Source organism: Osmerus eperlanus, chromosome 28, assembly GCF_963692335.1.
Source record: "Osmerus eperlanus chromosome 28, fOsmEpe2.1, whole genome shotgun sequence".
NCBI lineage: Eukaryota > Metazoa > Chordata > Actinopteri > Osmeriformes > Osmeridae > Osmerus > Osmerus eperlanus.
The window spans coordinates 6,929,586-6,952,804 of record NC_085045.1 but is presented as its reverse complement, the minus strand read 5'-3'; the positions used below and the strand labels follow the sequence as shown (position 1 = coordinate 6,952,804).

At 40.7% G+C, this 23,219-nt stretch overlaps 4 protein-coding genes across 6 annotated transcripts; 3 read left to right on the top strand and 1 right to left on the bottom strand.

Moving 5' to 3' along the window:
- Positions 1-2,517: 2,517 nt before the first annotated feature.
- Positions 2,518-5,213, bottom strand: LOC134015357 (aerolysin-like protein). Of its 3 annotated transcripts, XR_009929096.1 has the most exons (3): positions 5,196-5,213; positions 3,056-4,175; positions 2,518-2,937 (listed from the first exon to the last, which is right to left on the bottom strand). XR_009929096.1 is itself a non-coding variant. In XM_062454820.1 (2 exons), the coding sequence occupies exon 2, from the start codon at positions 4,155-4,157 to the stop codon at positions 3,222-3,224; it is 936 nt and encodes a 311-aa protein (XP_062310804.1). In that variant the 5' UTR covers positions 4,158-4,175; positions 5,196-5,213; the 3' UTR covers positions 2,518-3,221. The 3 variants fall into 3 exon arrangements, 2 of the variants coding, with proteins under 2 accessions (XP_062310804.1, XP_062310805.1); XM_062454820.1 differs by having other exon boundaries at positions 2,518-4,175; XM_062454821.1 differs by having other exon boundaries at positions 2,518-4,175; positions 5,078-5,201.
- Positions 5,214-11,441: 6,228 nt separating this feature from the next.
- LOC134014920 (hemagglutinin/amebocyte aggregation factor-like) lies at positions 11,442-14,210 on the top strand. Its single transcript, XM_062454100.1, has 7 exons — positions 11,442-11,620; positions 12,142-12,284; positions 12,569-12,628; positions 12,823-12,901; positions 13,265-13,453; positions 13,717-13,869; positions 14,070-14,210. The coding sequence occupies exons 1-7, from the start codon at positions 11,442-11,444 to the stop codon at positions 14,113-14,115; spliced, it is 849 nt and encodes a 282-aa protein (XP_062310084.1). The 3' UTR covers positions 14,116-14,210.
- Positions 14,211-17,038: 2,828 nt separating this feature from the next.
- LOC134015131 (hemagglutinin/amebocyte aggregation factor-like) lies at positions 17,039-18,703 on the top strand. The gene is made up of 5 exons (XM_062454479.1): positions 17,039-17,150; positions 17,347-17,425; positions 17,782-17,970; positions 18,232-18,384; positions 18,577-18,703. The coding sequence occupies exons 1-5, from the start codon at positions 17,093-17,095 to the stop codon at positions 18,620-18,622; spliced, it is 525 nt and encodes a 174-aa protein (XP_062310463.1). The 5' UTR covers positions 17,039-17,092; the 3' UTR covers positions 18,623-18,703.
- A 2,657-nt stretch (positions 18,704-21,360) lies between these two features.
- LOC134015130 (hemagglutinin/amebocyte aggregation factor-like) lies at positions 21,361-23,014 on the top strand. The gene is made up of 5 exons (XM_062454478.1): positions 21,361-21,469; positions 21,666-21,744; positions 22,103-22,291; positions 22,555-22,707; positions 22,874-23,014. The coding sequence occupies exons 1-5, from the start codon at positions 21,412-21,414 to the stop codon at positions 22,917-22,919; spliced, it is 525 nt and encodes a 174-aa protein (XP_062310462.1). The 5' UTR covers positions 21,361-21,411; the 3' UTR covers positions 22,920-23,014.
- The last annotated feature ends 205 nt before the right edge of the window (positions 23,015-23,219 follow it).

Sequence of the window (23,219 nt, the reverse complement as noted above, 5' to 3'; positions counted from 1 at the left end):
CCTCTTGCACCAAGGAAAATGACAGTTTGGGTTACAGCCTTTCATGAGAGACCCTGAGCACAAATGGACACCCACAAGATGCCACGCCCCCCACTTCCACCTAGTCCATGCCAGGCTCTCTCCTGCCTGGAAAGGTGGGCATAGGACAACTCTCCGTGGAGATTGTACTGATGTGTGCCTTTTCGTGGAATACTCACATTATACAGAAAATCCTGTCTCCAAAGCATGTTGGGATAGCCAGCACTTCTGCTACGTCAGCACTTCTTTACCCCTTTGTCTTCCCCTAACCTTAGGAATTACCTATTTGCTTATTTATTAAAACATGTCTTATTTATGTTGAGGTAGTGCATTCCCTGACCTCAAGTCTTACCTCCAGGTAGCATCCTACCCATGGTTAACTTAACTCCCAGATTTCCCCTATTTTTGAGTTAGGAAAGAGGGTGGGGTTGAAATGGGGGTTAGATTTTGATCTGGGACTGGGAGGGGGTTTAAGGTTAGTGTGTACGGGCACAGGGGCTCATTATCTAGACCCAAGAGAAAATAAAATGAAAAGATTGAGAGAAAAAACAAAGGAGAAAACAAAAGATTTAAGAGAAAAAGAATGAATACAAGTTTATTTTCCTTCCTTTTACAGGAAGATCTAAAAAAATGAATACGTGCAAAGAAAGCGGAGGGGGGAGAGGAGGTTTAAGATCAGGGTTGTAGAGCAAAGGAGGGGTTTTATTTGGGAATGGGGGGGTGGGTTTAGGGTGAGAGGAGGACGATATTTGGATATAGGCTTGGGGGGGACCTCTACTAAAAGGGAGGACATATATAGGGTTACCTAAATCTAAACCCCACCCCACCTCTGATCCTAAACCTAACCTCTCTATCATTCCTGTTCCTCTGCTCACAAATCCCAGAAACAGACAGACCTCCAACCACAACTCCCTCCCCAGACCAGCAGAGGGCAATCATCCCCCTAGTAACCACATTCTCACACATAATCAGGCCCCTACACCATGCACTCCACAACACACATCAGAGCCGGCCCAAGGCATAAGCGAACTAAGCGGCTGCTTAGGGCCACATGGCCACCAGAGGGCCCCCAAGAGCTCATGAAATTACATCTTAATTAAAAATAATTATATATTATGTTAATGGTAATTATACAAATTCGGAGGGCCCCCTAAATCAATTCTGCTTAAGGCCCCATAAAGGCTTGGGCCGGCCCTGAAACACATACCCACCTATGGAACCATACAGATCTGGAACCATACCGAAGTCATACAAATACACACATACATACCAAATTCAGTAACATGCCCCAACTGCCAAACCCCACACCAACCACTCACTACAGAAAAATACAATTAATTACAAACTCCCACAGCCAGACCCCGATAACCTCACCAACCATACACACGTCCAACCCAGCGGAGGCATGTAGAAAGGAAGTGGGTCACTCTTTTAAACACAATCACACCAACAGGACTAAATGAAAAAAACTAAACAGGGAGTCAGGTGGCTGAGCGGTGAGGGAATCGGGCTAGTAATCCGAAGGTTGCCAGTTCGATTCCCGGTCATGCCAACTGACGTTGTGTCCTTGGGCAAGGCACTTCACTCTACTTGCCTCGGGGGAATGTCCCTGTACTTACTGTAAGTCGCTCTGGATAAGAGCGTCTACTAAATGTAAATGTAAACAACACATTTTCACAAAGGAACAGAGACGATATATACAAGATTAACAAAATACCTCATCACTCCAGCTGTTTGTATGTTTTTGACATACATACCCATAACTGTGGCAATCCTGGTGCTCGAGTGATCCAGGGGAGGTACTTCCCGCTCCCCGACCAGCTAACAAGGACCACAGTTGCGCCTCGTCAGCCAATCAGGGCGAGGCACAGCATAAAAGCCGGCCAGTAAAGGATCAAAAGGGAGCAATTGAGGTGAGAGCCGCATTGAAAATTACATGCCTTCTTGTTATCTTTTTTGTCCAGCTTAGAGAGACACCAGGACCATGTGAGATGACCGTGGACCTTTCCCTCCATTGAGGGTTAGGTTAATTGAGGATTGCTTTACTTTTGTGTTTTCTGTTAAATAAATGCCCTACCTGGGCTAAACCTGTCCCTGATTGTGTCGTTTTTTGGGGTCATACGAGGTCAAAGCATGAGTGAGCTGCGTGGTTACTACGGTACACATACCCATACATACACACATATGCACACATACAAGTTTACATGCTTATGGTCACCTGCATTGTCTTTAATACAAAAATATAAATAAATGGTCAAATTGTAATTGTAGTTCCAGGGCATCACTTAGTGGTCACTTTTATGAACTGCCCCTGTGGAAAAGACAAAATAAACAAACACCTTTACGGGTGTCCACAATAGTAGAAAACTGGTTTCTAGGACACTGCAAGCTTCTCACGTCAGGCTCATTTGTCCAAGACTAAAATCTGATCAATTTGGAAAACTAAGTAGGTGTGCTTTGGGAAATTAGCTTGTCATGAAGAAAAATATCACAAAGAAATCTGAATTGCTAGATTTTATTGATGGATTGTTTTACAAAATGATTAGTACAGCAACTGAGTAGACTTCCACATGCTGTGGAAACTTAGCCACAGCACACTTTTTTAACTGATACACGAGGCAAGCACTAAAGCTCAAACAGCAAATACAATTTGGTCAAGCACTTCTTTTAATGATTGAATTCATAGAGGAGACACTGCCTATACATTTTCTAGTTGTCTTACATGAAGTAAAATTGATATGAACAGGATTTTATACACCCTCAAGAGTTCTCCTGCAACAGCGGACATTAGGATTTGACACGTCATTTCTAAAAGCAATGTTTTTTGTTGTTGTTTTATTCCATTTATACCGATTTTTTGGGGTGATATCATTACACATTGAAATCAACGATTTATTATTATACTTTTAAGATAGATTTCTTTTACTTTTGAAATACAAGGAAAATTTGGAGAAAAGAAAAGAAAAAGAATAATAAAAAACTGTAAAAATATGTTTTTTTACAGTGTAACTTTCCTAAAAGTCACCATTCTTCAAACGTAATCAAATAGTTCACTATGTTGTCCCATGGTCTCTTTCACAAGTTAAACACATCAGTTTAAACTATGGTTTCTTTGATGACATTGATCTGTCCTCAGATAACTATTTCAGACATAGACATCACATAAATCATTGTGAATCTGCCTATGCAACAGTTTAAGGATTTTACTTTGTAACTACTTTTACATCTGTGTAAGTGAGACCATAGTAGGTTCCACTGGTGTTAAACTTCAGAACACTGTTATTGAGACAGGTAATTTCCACTGTGGCAGTGTAGGGGAGATCAACTGTAACTCTACCAATAGTGACGTCAACATGTACGGTCTTCCCAGCAGGAACACTAACCGGAAAAGACAGAGTCTCAGTAGTGGATGTCTCTTCTTCTAAAGTATGTGTGCTTTCTGTTCCCACTGTGAAGCTAAATCCAGTAGATACTTCTATTACCTCTGGAATTCCTGCTTTCACCTCAATGTTAAAGCTTGTTTCTAACTTGTTGGTCACAGACCACGATGACTTTTTGGTGACGGTTTTAGACGTTTCCAATTTGTATTCTTGAGTGACAGTAGATTTGTTTTCGTAGGTCATGGACTTGATTTCCTCAACAGCCACCTGGGGTATTACATCATGAAGTGTGGGGTACTGGACATCCTTCAATACGGTAGACTTGATGGTATTAATGAATTGGAAACCTAAGGAATCAATGTCTGAACCAGACCTTCCACAAAGTCCAACGCAGATCCCAGAGCCAACATCAATATGGTACTCAGTTTTCAGCCCCCATTCGGTCATTTGAGGAAAGAACTCCCGTGAGGAACTTGTTCGGAATTTTATAGCACCCAAACGTGTTCCAGCACCATTTCCCCACAGTGAAAGCTTGGTGATATGCTCTCCATCCCCGAACTCAAATTCAGAAAAATCCCCTGCAGGATTTCCAAATTCTTGGTTTTGACCATCAGTAAGCCAAATCTTCAAAGCCTTCACCCGCGAGCTCACAACCCACACCCATATCTTTTTCAGTGTTGCTCCACTGTTGGTACCACTGAAGTCAAAGGCAGAACCTCCTTGTCCTCCAATAACTAAGATGGGCGAAAGGTATGACATTCTTGATTTGATGTGAACCTTCAAAGAAATGGAATACATTAATACATATGACAGGAATCTATATTTTATCCAAAAAAAACATCCATCATTTTCTCAACTCATCTAAAATGTTTCACCTGTGCCAAAAACTTGCCTATAGACAACTCCAGATATTCAAAATGTATTATGGCATTCACTCTGAAGGCTAACATAAAGGGGTTTTGGTTTTCTGATAACCAAATGATGATTACAGCCTTTCAGCATAGAAACACCTGTAGCTTTGGAAAGTAACAAATCATCAACCTGCCGGAATCAAGTACTTTACAACTGCTCATTGCATTTCAATGAACTATACAACAATGTGCGCGTACAACAGCTAGTAATGTATTGTCTTGTAAAAAGCCCCAACAATACATTATTCTTAATAAGGAAGAGCTATAGTGCATTCATGCCAGTCAGGTTTGTTCATTAATTTATTCATTAATATTATGAAGATGGCTAGATACACAGCATGGCCATTTTTGGTGTGGTTTTGTCTGAACTTAAAAAAGAAGAAAATTGCTGTTAAGTTAAATGGATTGTATAAATTAGCCAATTAGATAGGCCAACACGTTGTATTTCGCTGTCATGTTGAAATGCCATGTTATTATGACATTTCCATAAGTCACTCAATTCACGATTATACAAAACTAAAGGGCGGCACATATTTGACCTATTAACTAATCATGGTCCGAGTTATTGATTTAGGTACTAAAAGGTTAAAACACGCACATCCAGTCCACCTACCAAAATGACAAAAGATGATATTCAAATATATAGTCTACAATAAAGTATGAACACTGGCTTTCTGCTTCCATGAAAAAGGCAGCAATTATTTAGCAAAGCGGAAGGTCTTCATAATCCGATAAAACATTTAGCACTAAACTAACATAGCTACTTACAGGGCCGTTGTGAATAAGTAGCAAAAGTTGTGATGTTCCTCACCAGACTGATTTTTCCAGATAACAGCTATACAATAAACGAAATCCATTAAATAGAGTTGTCCCTGCCCCCACTTACCACCTTCTTGGAGAGAAGTAGTGGATGCATAGGCAGAAATCCCGGGGGGGACAGGGGGGACACGACCCCCCAATACTGGTAAAAATAGGATTTGTCCCCCCCAATAAATCAATGTAAACATAAGGACATTTTAATAATATTAATAATATACATCTAACTTATTACAATGTAGGCTGTGTGTTACAGCAGTAATGTTGGTGTCCCCCTCAGGAATTGCTCTTGCGAAAATGTCATATAATTGTCCCCCCCCAAAATTGATAGCAGATTTTCGCCACTGAGTGGATGTGTCACAGACTCACACCCAAATACACAGTCAGATATGGCTCTTAGAAACCACCACAGAAAGACCTGATTAGGATCAGGTTTGCGATATGATCAGGCACCACCCTTAAATGTTAACACCATCTCTCAACAGATGAAAAGTATTTTTTGGCTATGTAAATGTGGTCTTTAAAAAAAAATCTTATTTGCAAATATGTTTTTGGGAGAGCAAAAGGTGAAGTGTAATTTTAAACCGGGTCCTACAGGGTTAAGAATCACCACAGAAAGACCTGATTAGGATCAGGCTTGCGATATGATCAGGCACTACCCTTAAATGTTACACCATCTGTCAACAGATGAAAGTTTAAACTGGAAATTATTATTTAATAATCTGGCCGAAGTAACTTTAGGACTTTGCCTGCCAGTTCAATCATCTGTCACTGGCACCAGTTAATATTTAAAGTTTATTTGGTATAGCAACTTTCGCAGAACCAGGTCACAAAGTCCTTCACAAAAAACGTTAAAATGGAGAAAGACAGACAAAAAGAGTTTTCATGGATGTAGCCTACTTACATTTTACAACTGATATAAGTATGCATGCTTATTTTTTTGAAATATTGCATGTATTAAAAAGCATACAACATACATTTGTACTGTTAATTTACACTTTAAAATACTAAACGGTGAAAGTAGAATGAAACAGGGTTCTCTTCTGATTTTCCTTGGTGCAAGAGGTAATGGTGATAGGTGGCAGCCTCACAGTTGAAACAGTTGCATCAAAACTCAGAAATTGAGCAATCCTGTGTAAAAGAGTCCTAAACTATATTCTGACTTTAACTTCCACACTAAGTTTTCCCTTTCTACTGATGTTTAAAGAATGTATTCTTATTGCATTTAATTAATTAGGAAAGCCCTTTGAAACAAGCTCATTCAAACATTTAGGGGGGCTGGGGGGAATTTTTTAATAAGCTTGAAATGTATATTAGGAAAACTTACTAATATAACAAGTTTCTGGAAATAAAGTTTGACAAATATTATTTGCAAATGTGTTTTTTTGAGAGCGAAAGGTGATGTTGTAATTTTAAACCTGACCCTGGGAGTCAGGTGCCTGAGCGGTTAGGGAATCGGGCTAGTAATCCGAAGGTTGCTAGTTCGATTCCCGGCCGTGCCAAATGACTTTGTGTCCTTGGGCAAGGCACTTCACCTTATTTGCCTCGGGGGTAATGTCCCTGTACTTACTGTAAGTCGCTCTGGATAAGAGCGTCAGCTAAATGACTAAATGTAAATGTAAACCGGGTCTTACAGGGTTAAGAATCACCACAGAAAGACCTGATTAGGATCAGGCTTGCGATATGATCAGGCACTACCCTTAATTGTTAACGCCATCTGTCAACAGATGAAAGTTTAAACTGGAAATTATTATTTAAGAATCTGGCTGACGTAACTTTAGGACTTTGCCTGCCAGTTTAATCATCTGTCACTGGCACCAGTTAATGTTTAAAGTTTATTTGGTATAGCAACTTTCGCAGAACCAGGTCACAAAGTCCTTCACAAAAAAACGTTAAAATGGAGAAAGACAAGAGTTTTCATGGATGTAGCCTACTTACATTATACAACTGATGTAAGTATGCATGCTTATTATTTTGAAAGATTGCATGTATTAAAAAGCATACAACATACATTTGTTATTGTTAATTTACACTTTAAAATACTAACAGCGAAAGTAGAATGAAACAGGGTTCTCTTCTTGTTTTTCTATGTGCAAGAGGTAATGGTGATAGGTGGCAGCCTCACAGTTGAAACAGTTGCATCAAAACTCAGAAATTGAGCAATCCTGTTCATTTTGAACGAATCCTTACAAGGACTCGGGAGTAACGAGTCCTCTCAAAGAGTGATTCGTTCATTTTCTCGTGGCCGCGCATCGGGACTGTTGCATAGGCTCGTCCAAGTAAACAGAAATGATTCGTTCATTTCCCGACTTGGTCTTCGGGTACGAGTATTTGGATAATTTTTCACGTGACCTGCATAGGCTCTGTAGTGGTAGCTAGAGGAAACGCTAGAGGGAACGATTCGTTCATAGGCTCTGTAATCTATGTTCTGTGTACTTATGTAGCCAGGTGAGCTATGGGTAGGGATTGTTCTTGAACTGTTTAAATACTATTGTTTGTTCTAATAGAAGTTAGTAACTTGAATAGTGGCTTCTTTTAGTTGAGGTTACACTGCCACTTTAAGAGCAGTTAACTGTTAGCTCGCGAGGGTGTTGAGATCGCGTTTCACGTCATACAAGTCAGCGCGGGTAGATGACAGTAAGAAATAGCTACCAAGTCAGGTGTGTATTCTTGCCGACAAAGTAATGAGGCTTAGGTTTGATATCTAGGTTGCTCATTTGGAGTACGGTTTGTTTATTCTTTTAATACATTTGGCTAAGTTTGCAGAATAAGAGTCAGTATAAGAAAGAAGTATTACATCAGAAAGCTTAAAGATTAATACTTTTATCACTGAGTGCAGTCAGGGAAAAAACCCCCACAAATAAATATAAATAATCTTGATATTACTGTGTCCAGTCTTACTTTTACCAGGCCACACTTATATGTTATGCCAGGTTGCTTTGCGTTGTCTTGTCCTAAGAATTTCAGTGCCCAGTCTGACCCTGTGTTGTTCTGTGCATCTGACAATAAACGACTTGAACTTGAACTCTTTGTCACGGTGCAGGAGGGAGGACCCAAACGAAGGGAGAGAGGCAGACAGGATTTCAAGAAACAAATGGTTTAATCTTCTCAAACTGGGAAAAGGCTGGGTACTGACAAGTACATTATGACAAGGTCAAGACAAGGACAGGACACAAAATAGGAACCTAAATACACAGCCAAACAAGACACAGGTGGACACAATAACACTAACGAGCGAACAGAAACGAACACAGCAATCAACAAGACCATAAGACAGAACACAAGGGAAAAACAGAACTAAACAATGGGGGCACGACCGTGGCCTTGACACTCTTTGCATAAAAGCGATTTAATTGGGTGTGCTTGTGTCAGCAAGGCACACTACGTTATCTCACATATATATTTATTTCTTTATTGGGTGTGCTTTGTTGAGGTTCAAATTTGGGTGGAGAAGAATGAGGTGAAATGCGAGACCAAGTTCTTTGTAGTTTAATAAGATAAGAAATGATACAAATCAAACACTGAATACAATACACCATGGTGTCTCGATCTAGATCGGCGATACCAGTCAATGTTACCAGTCTCGCTTCATAGAGTAAACGAAGGATACATCCTCCACCGCCTAAAACCGGTTCTGTCTCCTCTAGACCCACAGAGTTGTGTGACCTAATGTATCTTTTATCAGTGTGGACTCAAGAGTTGTGAGGCCCATTGTACCCTCTCCTTGTCCCATGGTGCGGTCATGGTGTGGTCCTCTCGCCCCCCCCCCCTGTCCGTATGCTGACTTATTGCATTCCTCTTCTCACGAAAAGATACATTCTCTTGAGAATTACCCCTTTCTCCGCTTCTCTCAGACATAGTCACATGCTGGTGCACAATCATACGTTTGGAATATATGTTCATCATTATCATCACTTATTTTATCTGAAGCATTGATTATATCTGGAGTACATGTTCAGCATTGTAATTACACATTTTGGTATATCTGAAGTATTGACTGTCTTTTTATGTAACAGAGACATAGAACATGGAAGAGCAGCATAGATTAGCAGAATAGATTTAATTCCTCCACAGTTTGCGTCAGAAAGGCACACTTATCTCACATATATAGTTGGGTGTGCTTGCATCAGCAAGGCACACACTATGTTATCTTATGTATTTATTTTTTGGGTGTGCTTGCATTAGCAAGGCACACACTATGTTATCTCACATATATATTTATTAGGCGTGCTTGCCTTTGGCAAGAGCACAACCTATTGTAATCTCATATATTTTTTGGGTGTGCTCAAGCCTTCGGCGAGCACAACCATTGTTCTCTCTCATATATATTTAAACTTGAATATTTGCACTACATAGACAACGTCGGTGTCAAAATGTCCGTCTTGAGTTGACCGCTGCCACAGTAGCCGTGAAAATGGACGGTGTCCTGAGAAGAGAGCTCAAAGTAGATCTTGAACAATCAATGTTCTGGACTGACAGTACGGTGGTGCTGAGATATCTTCAAAATGAGACGACACGTTTCCGCACGTTTGTGGCGAACAGAACTTCAGCTATCCTGAAAGGCTCTGATGTGGAACAATGGAGACATGTTGGCACTGACAAGAACCCGGCTGACTACGCCTCTAGAGGCCAAAGAGTGGATGAATTCTTGAAGAACACAAGTTGGGTGTCAGGCCCAGAATTCCTCTGCAGTCCAGTTGAGTGCTGGCCAAAGACTCCATTGAACAATGCAGAAATCACTTCAGATGATCCTGAGAACAAAAGAGTTAAAGTAAACTCCATAAATGTGACAGAACATGTAAATCCATTCAAGAAACTGATAAACTACTTCTCATCGTGGATAACGTTGAAACGAGCTGTGGCATGGTTCTTGAAGCTTAAAGCCATGCTTTGGAGTCGTGAAGAAGGCGTGAAGAGCTGAATGCAGCCTGTGAGAAAGCCAGCATTGACAGTGGTCAACAGCCAAACCACAGTCGGATGGACAGTCTCAAAGAAAGCATCAAAAACGCACATATTTCAGTGGAAAACCTTGATGAGGCAGAGCTTCACATAGTCAGATTCTGTCAGAAGGAGAAATTCTCTGAAGAAATGTCCTCTCTGTTCAAAGGACAGAATGTGAAACGCAGCAGCCACTTGTATTAGTTAAATCCCATACTTCAAGACGGCCTGTTGCGTGTTGGTGGAAGGCTGAGTCGTGCAGCTATGCCAGAGAGCAGCAAGCAGCCTGTCATCTTGTCAAGAGACTTCCACATAACCAATCTGGTTCTCCAACAGATCCATGAAGACATGGAGGGCGCAATCACATGCTCTCTGAATTGCGTCAGAAGTTTTGGATCCCGAGTGCCTACACGGCTGTCCGAAAGGTCCTTGGAAAGTGTGTGACCTGTCGCCGCTTACATGGAAAGGTTGGAAAACAACTAATGGCTGACCTCCCACAAGAGCGAGTACTGCCGGATGACCCACTCTTCACAAGAGTCGGTGTGGATTACTTTGGACCATTTGAGGTGAAACGTTGACGAAGCCTCATAAAGAGTCTTTATGTTTATGTTTAGCCGTGCGTGCAGTGCATATTGAGCTTGCCTCATCATTAGACACAGATCCGTGCATAAATGCACTCAGGCGCTTCATAGCACGACAAGGACAAGTGAAAGATATTCGTTCGGATAATGGGACAAATTTTGTTGGAGCGAACCGCGAGCTGAAGGCGGCCGTTGCCGACTGGAACTCCTCACAGTTTCAGCATCTGTTCCACCAACATGGGATCAAGTGGTCATTCAATCCTCCTGCCGCTTCACATCATGGTGGAGCGTGGGAACAGCTGATAAGATCCATAAGGAAAGTGCTGAATTCTACTGTGAGAGAGCAAGTCCTTGAAGAAGAAGGCCTTCATACAGTCCTGTGCGAGGCAGAGTCGATCATCAACAGCCGACCTATCACAAAAGCATCAAGTGATCTGAGTGATTTGGAGGCTTTGATGCCAAATCATCTCCTGTTACTGAAAACAAAGCCATCCTTACCTCCAGGATTGTTTAACCAGTATGACCTCTACACACGGCGTAGATGGAAGCAGGTGCAATATATGTCCAATCTATTCTGGAAAAGATGGATAAAAGAATATTTACCTCAACTCCAGGAGCGCCAGCGCTGGGCCACAGCTTCAAGAAATTTTGCGAAAGGAGACGTTCTTCTTGTAAGCATTTATCAAAGGAATACATTGTAAACCTGAAATGGTCTTCCATTTTCCATTAGCATATGTAATCAGTGGTTGTCCATAATTGATGGCTTGTATGACAATAATAATATGGAAATAGTCACCATGGACAAATTCAGTGTGGGCCGTGCAGGTGCTGGGACAGGGGCCGAGGCTGAGGCAGAGGCCATTCCCAGTGGAGGAGGGGCAGAGGTAGAGGTCCGTGCCACAGTTTGTCCAGTGGTTGGCTGGATTAAGGACAAAGAGATCCATGTCAGACACCACATTACTGAGCACATCACAAAGTGATTATTTTAGTGTTTTGGTGTGAAGAAGTCTCATTCACATTACCTTTGGGGTTGTGAAAGCGACACGTACACTGCTGTGTCCCACCAAACAGCATTCTTTGGCCACACAATTGCAACGGGCACTTCTCAATCTGTGCCACTGAAAACAAACATATTTTTTACAGAAAACAATCCAATAGAAATGGAACGTTTTGACATATCTTTTATTGGTGACTGAAGTTGCTGTTCATTCTCATCATCATTCAGTAATCTTTCATAGGCCATCACAATACATCAATGTTTTTCAGTGATCTTTAGTCATTTTACATACCTTTTGAAAAAAGTCGTACCACCTCTTCTGTCTTGGGGCTGGCCTGTTGCCTGCATCAGCAACCTTTCAGTTACTAGTCCAATGCTTTAACCACTTGGGCCACCCTGCCGCCCCTTGAAATGCTGACTGCAGGAATGTCCACCAGAGCTGTTGCCAGAGAATTGAATGTTAATGTCTCTACCATAAGCTGCCTCCAACGTCGTTGTAGAGAATTTAGCAGTATGTCCAACCGGCCTCACAACCGCAGACCACATGTAAGCACGCCAGCCCAGGATCTCCACATCCGGATCCTTCACCTGCCAGATAGCCTGACACCAGCCACCCGGACAGCTGATGAAACTGAGTATTTCTGTCTGTAATAAAGCCCTTTTGTGGAGAAAAACTCATTCTGATTGTGGAAGGCCTACGCCCTTCCAAGCTAACCCATTCTACTGTAACTCAGTAAAATCGTTGAAATTGTTGCATGTTTGTTCAGTTCAGTATAACATGAATTACACCTGCAATGCACCTGCTCAAACACTGAGATTTCACACGTACGTGGCCTAACATCCAGCAAGGGCACAGATCGCATCTGTCTATAAATGGAGCACCAACCTCGCTGATTGAGTTTGTTCTCCTCAAAACCCTCTGAAAAGCCATGAAGAGAGCCAACGTCTTTATTCTGCTTCTTGCTGGTGTGTTGGTCAATGGAAAAGGTATGCTTTATGTCACGTGTGAGGTCGAGGATTAAAGCCTGAGCATATGTGTAGCAGAGTAACTCAAAATGTGGACTTAATATTTCAATCAAAAAGCAATGTGTGTGGTCAGAAATCTTTTTTTAAAAGGAGGAGGTGCTAATTACTACAGTGATCAATTAAGTTTTTCTTGTGCCATTGTTTGTGTGTTGCAGACCTCCGCTGGCAGAACAACTATGACGAGCCGTTATTCTTTAATTGCCCTTCAGGACAATCCATCTCTCACATAGAGAGGTGATTCCTTACATTCCGTACAACCAATCTTCTGCAAAACCTGAATTCTGCACTGACTCACAAGCACAGATTTCCAAATCAAAGTGTGCTTTTTATTGCTGCAGTGCTAAGTTAACCCTAACCCTTTCTCAAACCCTAGCAAGCTGTTGCATATTACAGAGTTGCTGTTGATTCAGATTTACAATTTTCCATTTTGAGAAATTAAACTGTGGTTTAGCTCTGTATTTTGGATTTAGGTTATTGCAATTGCATTCTGGACAAAATTGGTTGGGCAACAATAAGACCTTCAACCTGCATAAATGTTTGTTTTCGTATAAATTCAACTATTAATTTGTGCATTGTAATGTATTTATCCAATTTTAGTGAGCATCACAACAAACATGAAGACCGTGTGTGGGACTTTAGGTGCAAAGCCACGTTTGACTCAGCAACTAACTGCTTTACGTCTTCCTACGTAAATGGCTTTGACAGACCTTTGAGCTACCAATGCCCAACCTCTCAGGTCATCACAGGGATGCACAGCTATCATGAGAACAAGCATGAGGACAGAAGGTGAGATGTAAATGAGTCACTAATCACATTAAATAAATACTAATCTTCAAGAAATGACTGTCCAATCAAACAAAATAACTAGTGCTTTACAATGATGGTGACATTTAGAGACATTTGGGGATTAAATGGTGCAAAATCTTCCTAGAGGTGACACAGGGTTGACGGAGGCACTGTTTTTGTTGAACAACCCTACTATAATGTGAATTGCAAGGTCAATACAAAAAATATATCATAATTCGAACCTAATTTCCACCATTTTACAGATGGAAGTTCACCTGCTGTGGAGCCAGCAACTTCTGTACTGATACCTGCCAGTGGACAAACTACGTAAACTCGTTTGATGAGGCCTTCGCATTTGATGTCCCATCAAATACCTACCTGATTGGAGCTGAAAGCTACCATGAAAACAAGCATGAGTGAGTATGATTATTCATTGGTACTGTATGCTAATGTCACAGATTCCAAGTATTTTCTCTCTCTCTCTCTCTGTGTGTGTGTGTATCTACAGTATATGTGTGTCATATTTTTGCTTTTGGATTAAACAAGCTTCAGCAAAAGATGAATTGACTACAAAACTAACAGGAACAAAATGTCTGTTTGTCTTGTGTACTTTCAGAGATCGTCGCTGGAAATACCAATACTGTACCAGAAGGTCATGCTGAATCTATAACTGATTCTACCAACAATCAGATTATTTTATCCATTGTTGTCTCTTGACAACCTTGAAAGAAATTCATGATTAAAGATACTTGCATTACATTATTGTGTTTCATTTCACTGCACTAATGTTTAAATGATTGATTGTGCTTGGTTTCTGGTAAGATATAAACTCTATACAGTACTGTAATGGACGACAAATGGTTATCTCAGACAATAATTACTAAAACATCTATTGTTTGCTTCCCTTCTGTTGTAAATTTAAAGAGTTTAATTTGACCTTTTTATTATTTTCATGCACTTAATCACAAGAGATTTTTAGACAGTTGTTCATTCCTGTTTCTGAACTCTGAATTCAGCCTGTCAGGGTTGTGAGAGAACCCCCAAGCAGGGCTGGACTGGCCATCTGGCATACCGGGCATTTGCCCGGTGGGCCGACGCACTTCTGGGCCGAATCGCCAATATAATTTATAGGCATTTTTTTATTTTGTCGGGCCTAATAAAACATCATAAATTGACATGGCTGTTTCAACACACATATAGGTCATTTAATGAAGTTGTTAGTAGACCAATTATTGTCACGGCTGGCTGCAAGGAGGACCCAAAAGCGGAGTGCGTAACGGAAAGTTTATTAAAGGACAACTGAAATCACACAAGCAAGGCTCTGGAAACAAAACAGAAAGCAAGCCGTAGAAGGTAACTCATGGGTGATCCAAAAAAGTAGTCGAGAAAGGCAGGGTCCGAGATCGGGAAGGCAGTCCAATATGTCCAGGGAAGGGTAGGGAAGCGGCTCAACGTGGCTGGAACAAAAGAATGTATCGCAGGATATGGAACTGGTCTTTATACATCACAAAACTCTTCGGCAAAGAAGGAGGGAAAACAGAGGGTAGCCTATTTATAAGGGGTGTAATCAGCGCACAACAGGGAACAGGTGGTGAGAAGGAAAAAGCTGCTGACAGAAGAGGCGCTTCAGCTGAGCGCTGCCATGAAACACAGTGACCACTAGGTCACCCCTCAAACCCTGGCAAATTATGATAGCAGAATCAAAACTTTATAGGCCCTTTTTCGCATGGACGGACGGCCATCATAATTGGCCTTATTAACAATTTCATTAAATAGCCTATGTGTCTTTAACAGCCATGTCAATGTATGATGTATGCTTTTCGGTTGAATGCATTCAGCAACTGACTAGGTATCTCTTTCCCTAGGAAGAGGGCTTAAGGAAAAACATTCCTTTGATCATTCCACATGATAGAAGGTGAGAAAGATTACAAGGAAGAGATGAGGGAGATGGATGTGAGAACACATTCAGCTTGAAAGAAAGGAAGAAAAGGTTATAGAGTCTACAGTGTAACTAATTAGTAATTTATTGTGATAATATCTCCCCTTAAGAGTCATCACTCTGAGAGTACACACATACTTGTCAATGATTACTATGAGGCATTGTTGTATTGTTGTACAGATGTAATGCGAATCCAATGTACAGAAAGTAGTTTATTGATTATAAATAGATTTTCTGACAAATAAACATTTTCAAAGATATTGTCAGTCTTGTGTAATTTTGGAACTACTGTAACAGCCAACCAATAACAAAGTAAACAGAACAAACTCTCTAGGGCACTTGCTGGCCTGTTTATGATTGATAAGGGATCAATAAGAAACTTGTGAGCTCTACCCCTGCCTGAATTAGGAGATAGAACACTGCGACATTGAACAGAACTGACCGATAACGTAACCAAATACTGGAGGGGGGAACAGACATGCCATAACAGGATGTTTCTCTGTCTACTCAGGATTGGGAGGGGGCGATATCTTGACTGTATAAAATGATCTCCTGTCTTTTGCTCTGTGCCTTTTATGCCAGCACTCTATGTCGTGCACTCTCTGCCAGGGCTGTCATGTGGATTCTCCATTCATTTGTAAACCATGTACATTAAGATGGATTAAACCAGTTTGTACTTTGATTCAGAAAATGACTACCCGTGCCTCCTTGAAACCTTCAGAATTTAGCCCCCACATGAACAAAAATATAAACGCAACATGTAAAGTGTTGGTCTCGTGTTTCATGAGCTGATATAACAGATCCCAGAAAATGTCAATAAGCCTAAAAAGCTTTTTTCTCTGAAACAGTGTTTACATCCATGTTAGTGAGCATTTCTCCTTTGCCAAGATAATCCATCCACTTTACAGGTGTGGCACTATAAAGGCCACTCTAAAATGAGCAGTTTTGTCACATAACACAATGCCACAGATGTCTCAAGCTTTGAGGGAGAGTGCAATTTTTATTTTATTTAACTAGGCAGGTCAGTTAAGAACAAATTTGTATTTTCAATGACGGGCCTAGAAACAATGGGTTAACTGCCTTTATCAGGGGCAGAGCGACAGATTTTGTCAGCTCGGGGATTCAATCTTGCAACCTTTCAGTTACTAGTCCAACGCTCTAACCACCCCGCCACCCCTTGAAATGCTGACTGCAGGAATGTCCACCAGAGCTGTTGCCAGAGAATTGAATGTTAATTTCTCTACCATAAGCTGCCTCCAACGTCGTTTTAGAGAATTTAGCAGTATGTCCAACCGGCCTCACAACCGCAGACCACATGTAAGCACGCCAGCCCAGGATCTCCACATCCGGATCCTTCACCTGCCAGATAGCCTGACACCAGCCACCCGGACAGCTGATGAAACTGAGTATTTCTGTCTGTAATAAAGCCCTTTTGTGGAGAAAAACTCATTCTGATTGTGGAAGGCCTACGCCCTTCCAAGCTAACCCATTTTACTGTAACTCAGTAAAATCGTTGAAATTGTTGCATGTTTGTTCAGTTCAGTATAACATGAATTACACCTGCAATGCACCTGCTCAAACACTGAGATTTCACACGTACGTGGCCTAAGGTCCAGCATGGACACAGATCGCGTCTGTCTATAAATGGAGCACCACCCTCGCTGATTGAGTTTGTTCTCCTCAAAACCCTCTGAAAAGCCATGAAGAGAGCCAACGTCTTTATTCTGCTTCTTGCTGGTGTGTTGGTCAACGGAAAAGGTATGCTTTATGTCACGTGTGAGGTCGAGGATTAAAGCCTGAGCATATGTGTAGAAGAGTAACTCAAAATGTGGACTTAATATTTCAATCAAAAAGCAATGTGTGTGGTCAGAAATCTTTTTTTTTTAAAGGAGGAGGTGCTAATTACTACAGTGATCAATTAAGTCTTTCTTGTGCTATTGTTTGTGTGTTGCAGACCTCCGCTGGCAGAACAACTATGACGAGCCGTTATTCTTTAATTGCAATTCAGGACAATCCATATCTCACATAGCGAGGTGATTCCTTGCGTACAACCAATCTTCTGCAAAACCTGAATTCTGCACTGACTCACAAGCACAGATTTCCAAATCAAAGTGTGCTTTTTACTGCTGCACTGCCAAGTTAACCCTAACCCTTTCTCAAACCCTAGCAAGCTGTTGCATATTACAGAGTTGCTGTTGATTCAGATTTACAATTTTCCATTTTGAGAAATTAAACTGTAGTTTAGCTCTGTATTTTGGATTTAGGTTATTGCAATTGCATTCTGGACAAAATTGGTTGGGCAACAATAAGACCTTCAACCTGCATAAATGTTTGTTTTCGTGTAAATTCAACTATTAATTTGTGCATTGTAATATTTATCCAATTTTAGTGTGCATCACAACACATATGAAGATCGTGTGTGGGACTTTAAGTGCAAAGCCACGTTTGACTCAGCAACTGACTGCTTTACGTCTTCCTACGTAAATGGCTTTGACAGACCTTTGAGCTACCAATGCCCAACCTCTCAGGTCATCACAGGGATGCACAGCTATCATGAGAACAAGCATGAGGACAGAAGGTGAGATGTAAATGAGTCACTAATCACATGAAATAAATACTAATCTTCAAGAAATGACTGTCAAATCAAACAAAATAACTAGTGCTTTACAATGATGATGACATTTAGACATTTGGGGATTAAATGGTGCAAAATCTTCCTAGAGGTGACACAGGGTTGACGGAGGCACTGTTTTTGGTGAACAACCCTACTATAATGTGAATTGCAAGGTCAATACCAAAAATATATCATAATTCAAACCTAATTTCCACCATTGTACAGATGGAAGTTCACCTGCTGTGGAGCCAGAAACTTCTGTACTGATACCTGCCAGTGGACAACCTACGTAAACTCGTTTGATGAGGCCTTCGCTTTTGATATCCCACCAAATACCTACCTGATTGGAGTTGAAAGCTACCATGATAACCGTCCTGAGTGAGTATGATTATTCATTGGTACTGTATGCTAATGTAACAGATTCCAAGTATTTTCTCTCTCTGTGTGTGTGTGTATCTACAGTATATGTGTGTCATATTTTTGCTTTTCGATTAAACAAGCTTCAGTAAAGGATGAATTGACGACAAAACTAACAGGAACAAAATGACTGTTTGTCTTGTGTACTTTCAGTGATCGTCGCTGGAAATACCAATATTGTACCAGAAGGTCATGCTGAATCTATAACTGATTCTTCCAACAATCAGATTATTTTATCCATTGTTGTCTCTTGATCATCTTGAAAGAAATTCATGATTAAAGATACTTGCATCAAATTATTGTGTTTCATTTCACTGCACTAACGTTTAAATGATTGATTGTGCTTGGTTTCTGGTAAGATATAAACTCTATACAGTACTGTAATGGACGGCAAATGGTTATCTCAGACAATAATTACTAAAACATCTATTGTTTGCTTCCATTCTGTTATAAATTTCAAGAGTTTGATTTGACCTTTTTATTATTTTCATGCACTTAATCACAAGAGATTTTTAGACAGTTGTTCATTCCTGTTTCCGAACTCTGAATTCAGCCTGTCAGGGTTGTGAGAGAACCCCCAAGCAGGGCGAATCGCCAATATAATTTATAGACATTTTTTATTTTTTGGTCGGGCCTATTAAAGGACAACTGAAATCACACAAGCAAGGCTCTGGAAACAAAACAGAAAGCAAGCCGTAGAAGGTAACTCATGGGTGATCCAAAAAAGTAGTCGAGAAAGGCAGGGTCCGAGATCGGGAAGGCAGTCCAATATGTCCAGGGAAGGGTAGGGAAGCGGCTCAACGTGGCTGGAACAAAAGAATGTATCGCAGGATATGGAACTGGTCTTTATACATCACAAAACTCTTCGGCAAAGAAGGAGGGAAAACAGAGGGTAGCCTATTTATAAGGGGTGTAATCAGCGCACAACAGGGAACAGGTGGTGAGAAGGAAAAAGCTGCTGACAGAAGAGGCGCTTCAGCTGAGCGCTGCCATGAAACACAGTGACCACTAGGTCACCCCTCAAACCCTGGCAAATTATGATAGCAGAATCAAAACTTTATAGGCCCTTTTTCGCATGGACGGACGGCCATCATAATTGGCCTTATTAACAATTTCATTAAATAGCCTATGTGTCTTTAACAGCCATGTCAATGTATGATGTATGCTTTTCGGTTGAATGCATTCAGCAACTGACTAGGTATCTCTTTCCCTAGGAAGAGGGCTTAAGGAAAAACATTCCTTTGATCATTCCACATGATAGAAGGTGAGAAAGATTACAAGGAAGAGATGAGGGAGATGGATGTGAGAACACATTCAGCTTGAAAGAAAGGAAGAAAAGGTTATAGAGTCTACAGTGTAACTAATTAGTAATTTATTGTGATAATATCTCCCCTTAAGAGTCATCACTCTGAGAGTACACACATACTTGTCAATGATTACTATGAGGCATTGTTGTATTGTTGTACAGATGTAATGCGAATCCAATGTACAGAAAGTAGTTTATTGATTATAAATAGATTTTCTGACAAATAAACATTTTCAAAGATATTGTCAGTCTTGTGTAATTTTGGAACTACTGTAACAGCCAACCAATAACAAAGTAAACAGAACAAACTCTCTAGGGCACTTGCTGGCCTGTTTATGATTGATAAGGGATCAATAAGAAACTTGTGAGCTCTACCCCTGCCTGAATTAGGAGATAGAACACTGCGACATTGAACAGAACTGACCGATAACGTAACCAAATACTGGAGGGGGGAACAGACATGCCATAACAGGATGTTTCTCTGTCTACTCAGGATTGGGAGGGGGCGATATCTTGACTGTATAAAATGATCTCCTGTCTTTTGCTCTGTGCCTTTTATGCCAGCACTCTATGTCGTGCACTCTCTGCCAGGGCTGTCATGTGGATTCTCCATTCATTTGTAAACCATGTACATTAAGATGGATTAAACCAGTTTGTACTTTGATTCAGAAAATGACTACCCGTGCCTCCTTGAAACCTTCAGAATTTAGCCCCCACATGAACAAAAATATAAACGCAACATGTAAAGTGTTGGTCTCGTGTTTCATGAGCTGATATAACAGATCCCAGAAAATGTCAATAAGCCTAAAAAGCTTTTTTCTCTGAAACAGTGTTTACATCCATGTTAGTGAGCATTTCTCCTTTGCCAAGATAATCCATCCACTTTACAGGTGTGGCACTATAAAGGCCACTCTAAAATGAGCAGTTTTGTCACATAACACAATGCCACAGATGTCTCAAGCTTTGAGGGAGAGTGCAATTTTTATTTTATTTAACTAGGCAGGTCAGTTAAGAACAAATTTGTATTTTCAATGACGGGCCTAGAAACAATGGGTTAACTGCCTTTATCAGGGGCAGAGCGACAGATTTTGTCAGCTCGGGGATTCAATCTTGCAACCTTTCAGTTACTAGTCCAACGCTCTAACCACCCCGCCACCCCTTGAAATGCTGACTGCAGGAATGTCCACCAGAGCTGTTGCCAGAGAATTGAATGTTAATTTCTCTACCATAAGCTGCCTCCAACGTCGTTTTAGAGAATTTAGCAGTATGTCCAACCGGCCTCACAACCGCAGACCACATGTAAGCACGCCAGCCCAGGATCTCCACATCCGGATCCTTCACCTGCCAGATAGCCTGACACCAGCCACCCGGACAGCTGATGAAACTGAGTATTTCTGTCTGTAATAAAGCCCTTTTGTGGAGAAAAACTCATTCTGATTGTGGAAGGCCTACGCCCTTCCAAGCTAACCCATTTTACTGTAACTCAGTAAAATCGTTGAAATTGTTGCATGTTTGTTCAGTTCAGTATAACATGAATTACACCTGCAATGCACCTGCTCAAACACTGAGATTTCACACGTACGTGGCCTAAGGTCCAGCATGGACACAGATCGCGTCTGTCTATAAATGGAGCACCACCCTCGCTGATTGAGTTTGTTCTCCTCAAAACCCTCTGAAAAGCCATGAAGAGAGCCAACGTCTTTATTCTGCTTCTTGCTGGTGTGTTGGTCAACGGAAAAGGTATGCTTTATGTCACGTGTGAGGTCGAGGATTAAAGCCTGAGCATATGTGTAGAAGAGTAACTCAAAATGTGGACTTAATATTTCAATCAAAAAGCAATGTGTGTGGTCAGAAATCTTTTTTTTTTAAAGGAGGAGGTGCTAATTACTACAGTGATCAATTAAGTCTTTCTTGTGCTATTGTTTGTGTGTTGCAGACCTCCGCTGGCAGAACAACTATGACGAGCCGTTATTCTTTAATTGCAATTCAGGACAATCCATATCTCACATAGCGAGGTGATTCCTTGCGTACAACCAATCTTCTGCAAAACCTGAATTCTGCACTGACTCACAAGCACAGATTTCCAAATCAAAGTGTGCTTTTTACTGCTGCACTGCCAAGTTAACCCTAACCCTTTCTCAAACCCTAGCAAGCTGTTGCATATTACAGAGTTGCTGTTGATTCAGATTTACAATTTTCCATTTTGAGAAATTAAACTGTAGTTTAGCTCTGTATTTTGGATTTAGGTTATTGCAATTGCATTCTGGACAAAATTGGTTGGGCAACAATAAGACCTTCAACCTGCATAAATGTTTGTTTTCGTATAAATTCAACTATTAATTTGTGCATTGTAATGTATTTATCCAATTTTAGTGAGCATCACAACAAACATGAAGACCGTGTGTGGGACTTTAGGTGCAAAGCCACGTTTGACTCAGCAACTAACTGCTTTACGTCTTCCTACGTAAATGGCTTTGACAAACCTTTGAGCTACCAATGCCCAACCTCTCAGGTCATCACAGGGATGCACAGCTATCATGAGAACAAGCATGAGGACAGAAGGTGAGATGTAAATGAGTCACTAATCACATGAAATAAATACTAATCTTCAAGAAATGACTGTCCAATCAAACAAAATAACTAGTGCTTTACAATGATGGTGACATTTAGAGACATTTGGGGATTAAATGGTGCAAAATCTTCCTAGAGGTGACACAGGGTTGACGGAGGCACTGTTTTTGTTGAACAACCCTACTATAATGTGAATTGCAAGGTCAATACAAAAAATATATCATAATTCGAACCTAATTTCCACCATTTTACAGATGGAAGTTCACCTGCTGTGGAGCCAGCAACTTCTGTACTGATACCTGCCAGTGGACAAACTACGTAAACTCATTTGATGAGGCCTTCGCATTTGATGTCCCATCAAATACCTACCTGATTGGAGTTGAAAGCTACCATGAAAACAAGCATGAGTGAGTATGATTATTCATCACAGATTCCAAGTATTTTCTCTCTCTCTCTGTGTGTGTGTGTGTGTGTATCTACATCTTGCTTTTGGATTAAACAAGCTTCAGCAAAAGATGAATTGACTACAAAACTAACAGGAACAAAATGTCTGTTTGTCTTGTGTACTTTCAGAGATCGTCGCTGGAAATACCAATACTGTACCAGAAGGTCATGCTGAATCTATAACTGATTCTACCAACAATCAGATTATTTTATCCATTGTTGTCTCTTGATAACCTTGAAAGAAATTCATGATTAAAGATACTTGCATTACATTATTGTGTTTCATTTCACTGCACTAATGTTTAAATGATTGATTGTGCTTGGTTTCTGGTAAGATATAAACTATATACAGTACTGTAATGGATGGCAAATGGTTATCTCAGACAATAACTAGAAACGGCTGTTCCTGCGAAACAGCAGTGAGAATGCTGAAAACCTGAATGGGGATAGCTGACCATGCTAAAAAAGCTGAAAA

Coding starts and splice junctions, on each gene's coding strand:
- LOC134015357 (XM_062454820.1), bottom strand. CDS start 4,157: ATGTCATACCTTTCGCCCATCTTAGTTATTGGAGGACAAGGAGGTTCT.
- LOC134014920 (XM_062454100.1), top strand. CDS start 11,442: ATGGACAAATTCAGTGTGGGCCGTGCAGGTGCTGGGACAGGGGCCGAG. Junction 11,621..12,141: donor ATTACTGAGCACATCACAAA/GTGATTATTTTA, acceptor ACGTCGTTGTAG/AGAATTTAGCAGTATGTCCA. Junction 13,870..14,069: donor TACCATGAAAACAAGCATGA/GTGAGTATGATT, acceptor GTGTACTTTCAG/AGATCGTCGCTGGAAATACC.
- LOC134015131 (XM_062454479.1), top strand. CDS start 17,093: ATGAAGAGAGCCAACGTCTTTATTCTGCTTCTTGCTGGTGTGTTGGTC. Junction 17,151..17,346: donor TGTGTTGGTCAACGGAAAAG/GTATGCTTTATG, acceptor TGTGTGTTGCAG/ACCTCCGCTGGCAGAACAAC. Junction 18,385..18,576: donor TACCATGATAACCGTCCTGA/GTGAGTATGATT, acceptor GTGTACTTTCAG/TGATCGTCGCTGGAAATACC.
- LOC134015130 (XM_062454478.1), top strand. CDS start 21,412: ATGAAGAGAGCCAACGTCTTTATTCTGCTTCTTGCTGGTGTGTTGGTC. Junction 21,745..22,102: donor TCCATATCTCACATAGCGAG/GTGATTCCTTGC, acceptor ATCCAATTTTAG/TGAGCATCACAACAAACATG. Junction 22,708..22,873: donor TACCATGAAAACAAGCATGA/GTGAGTATGATT, acceptor GTGTACTTTCAG/AGATCGTCGCTGGAAATACC.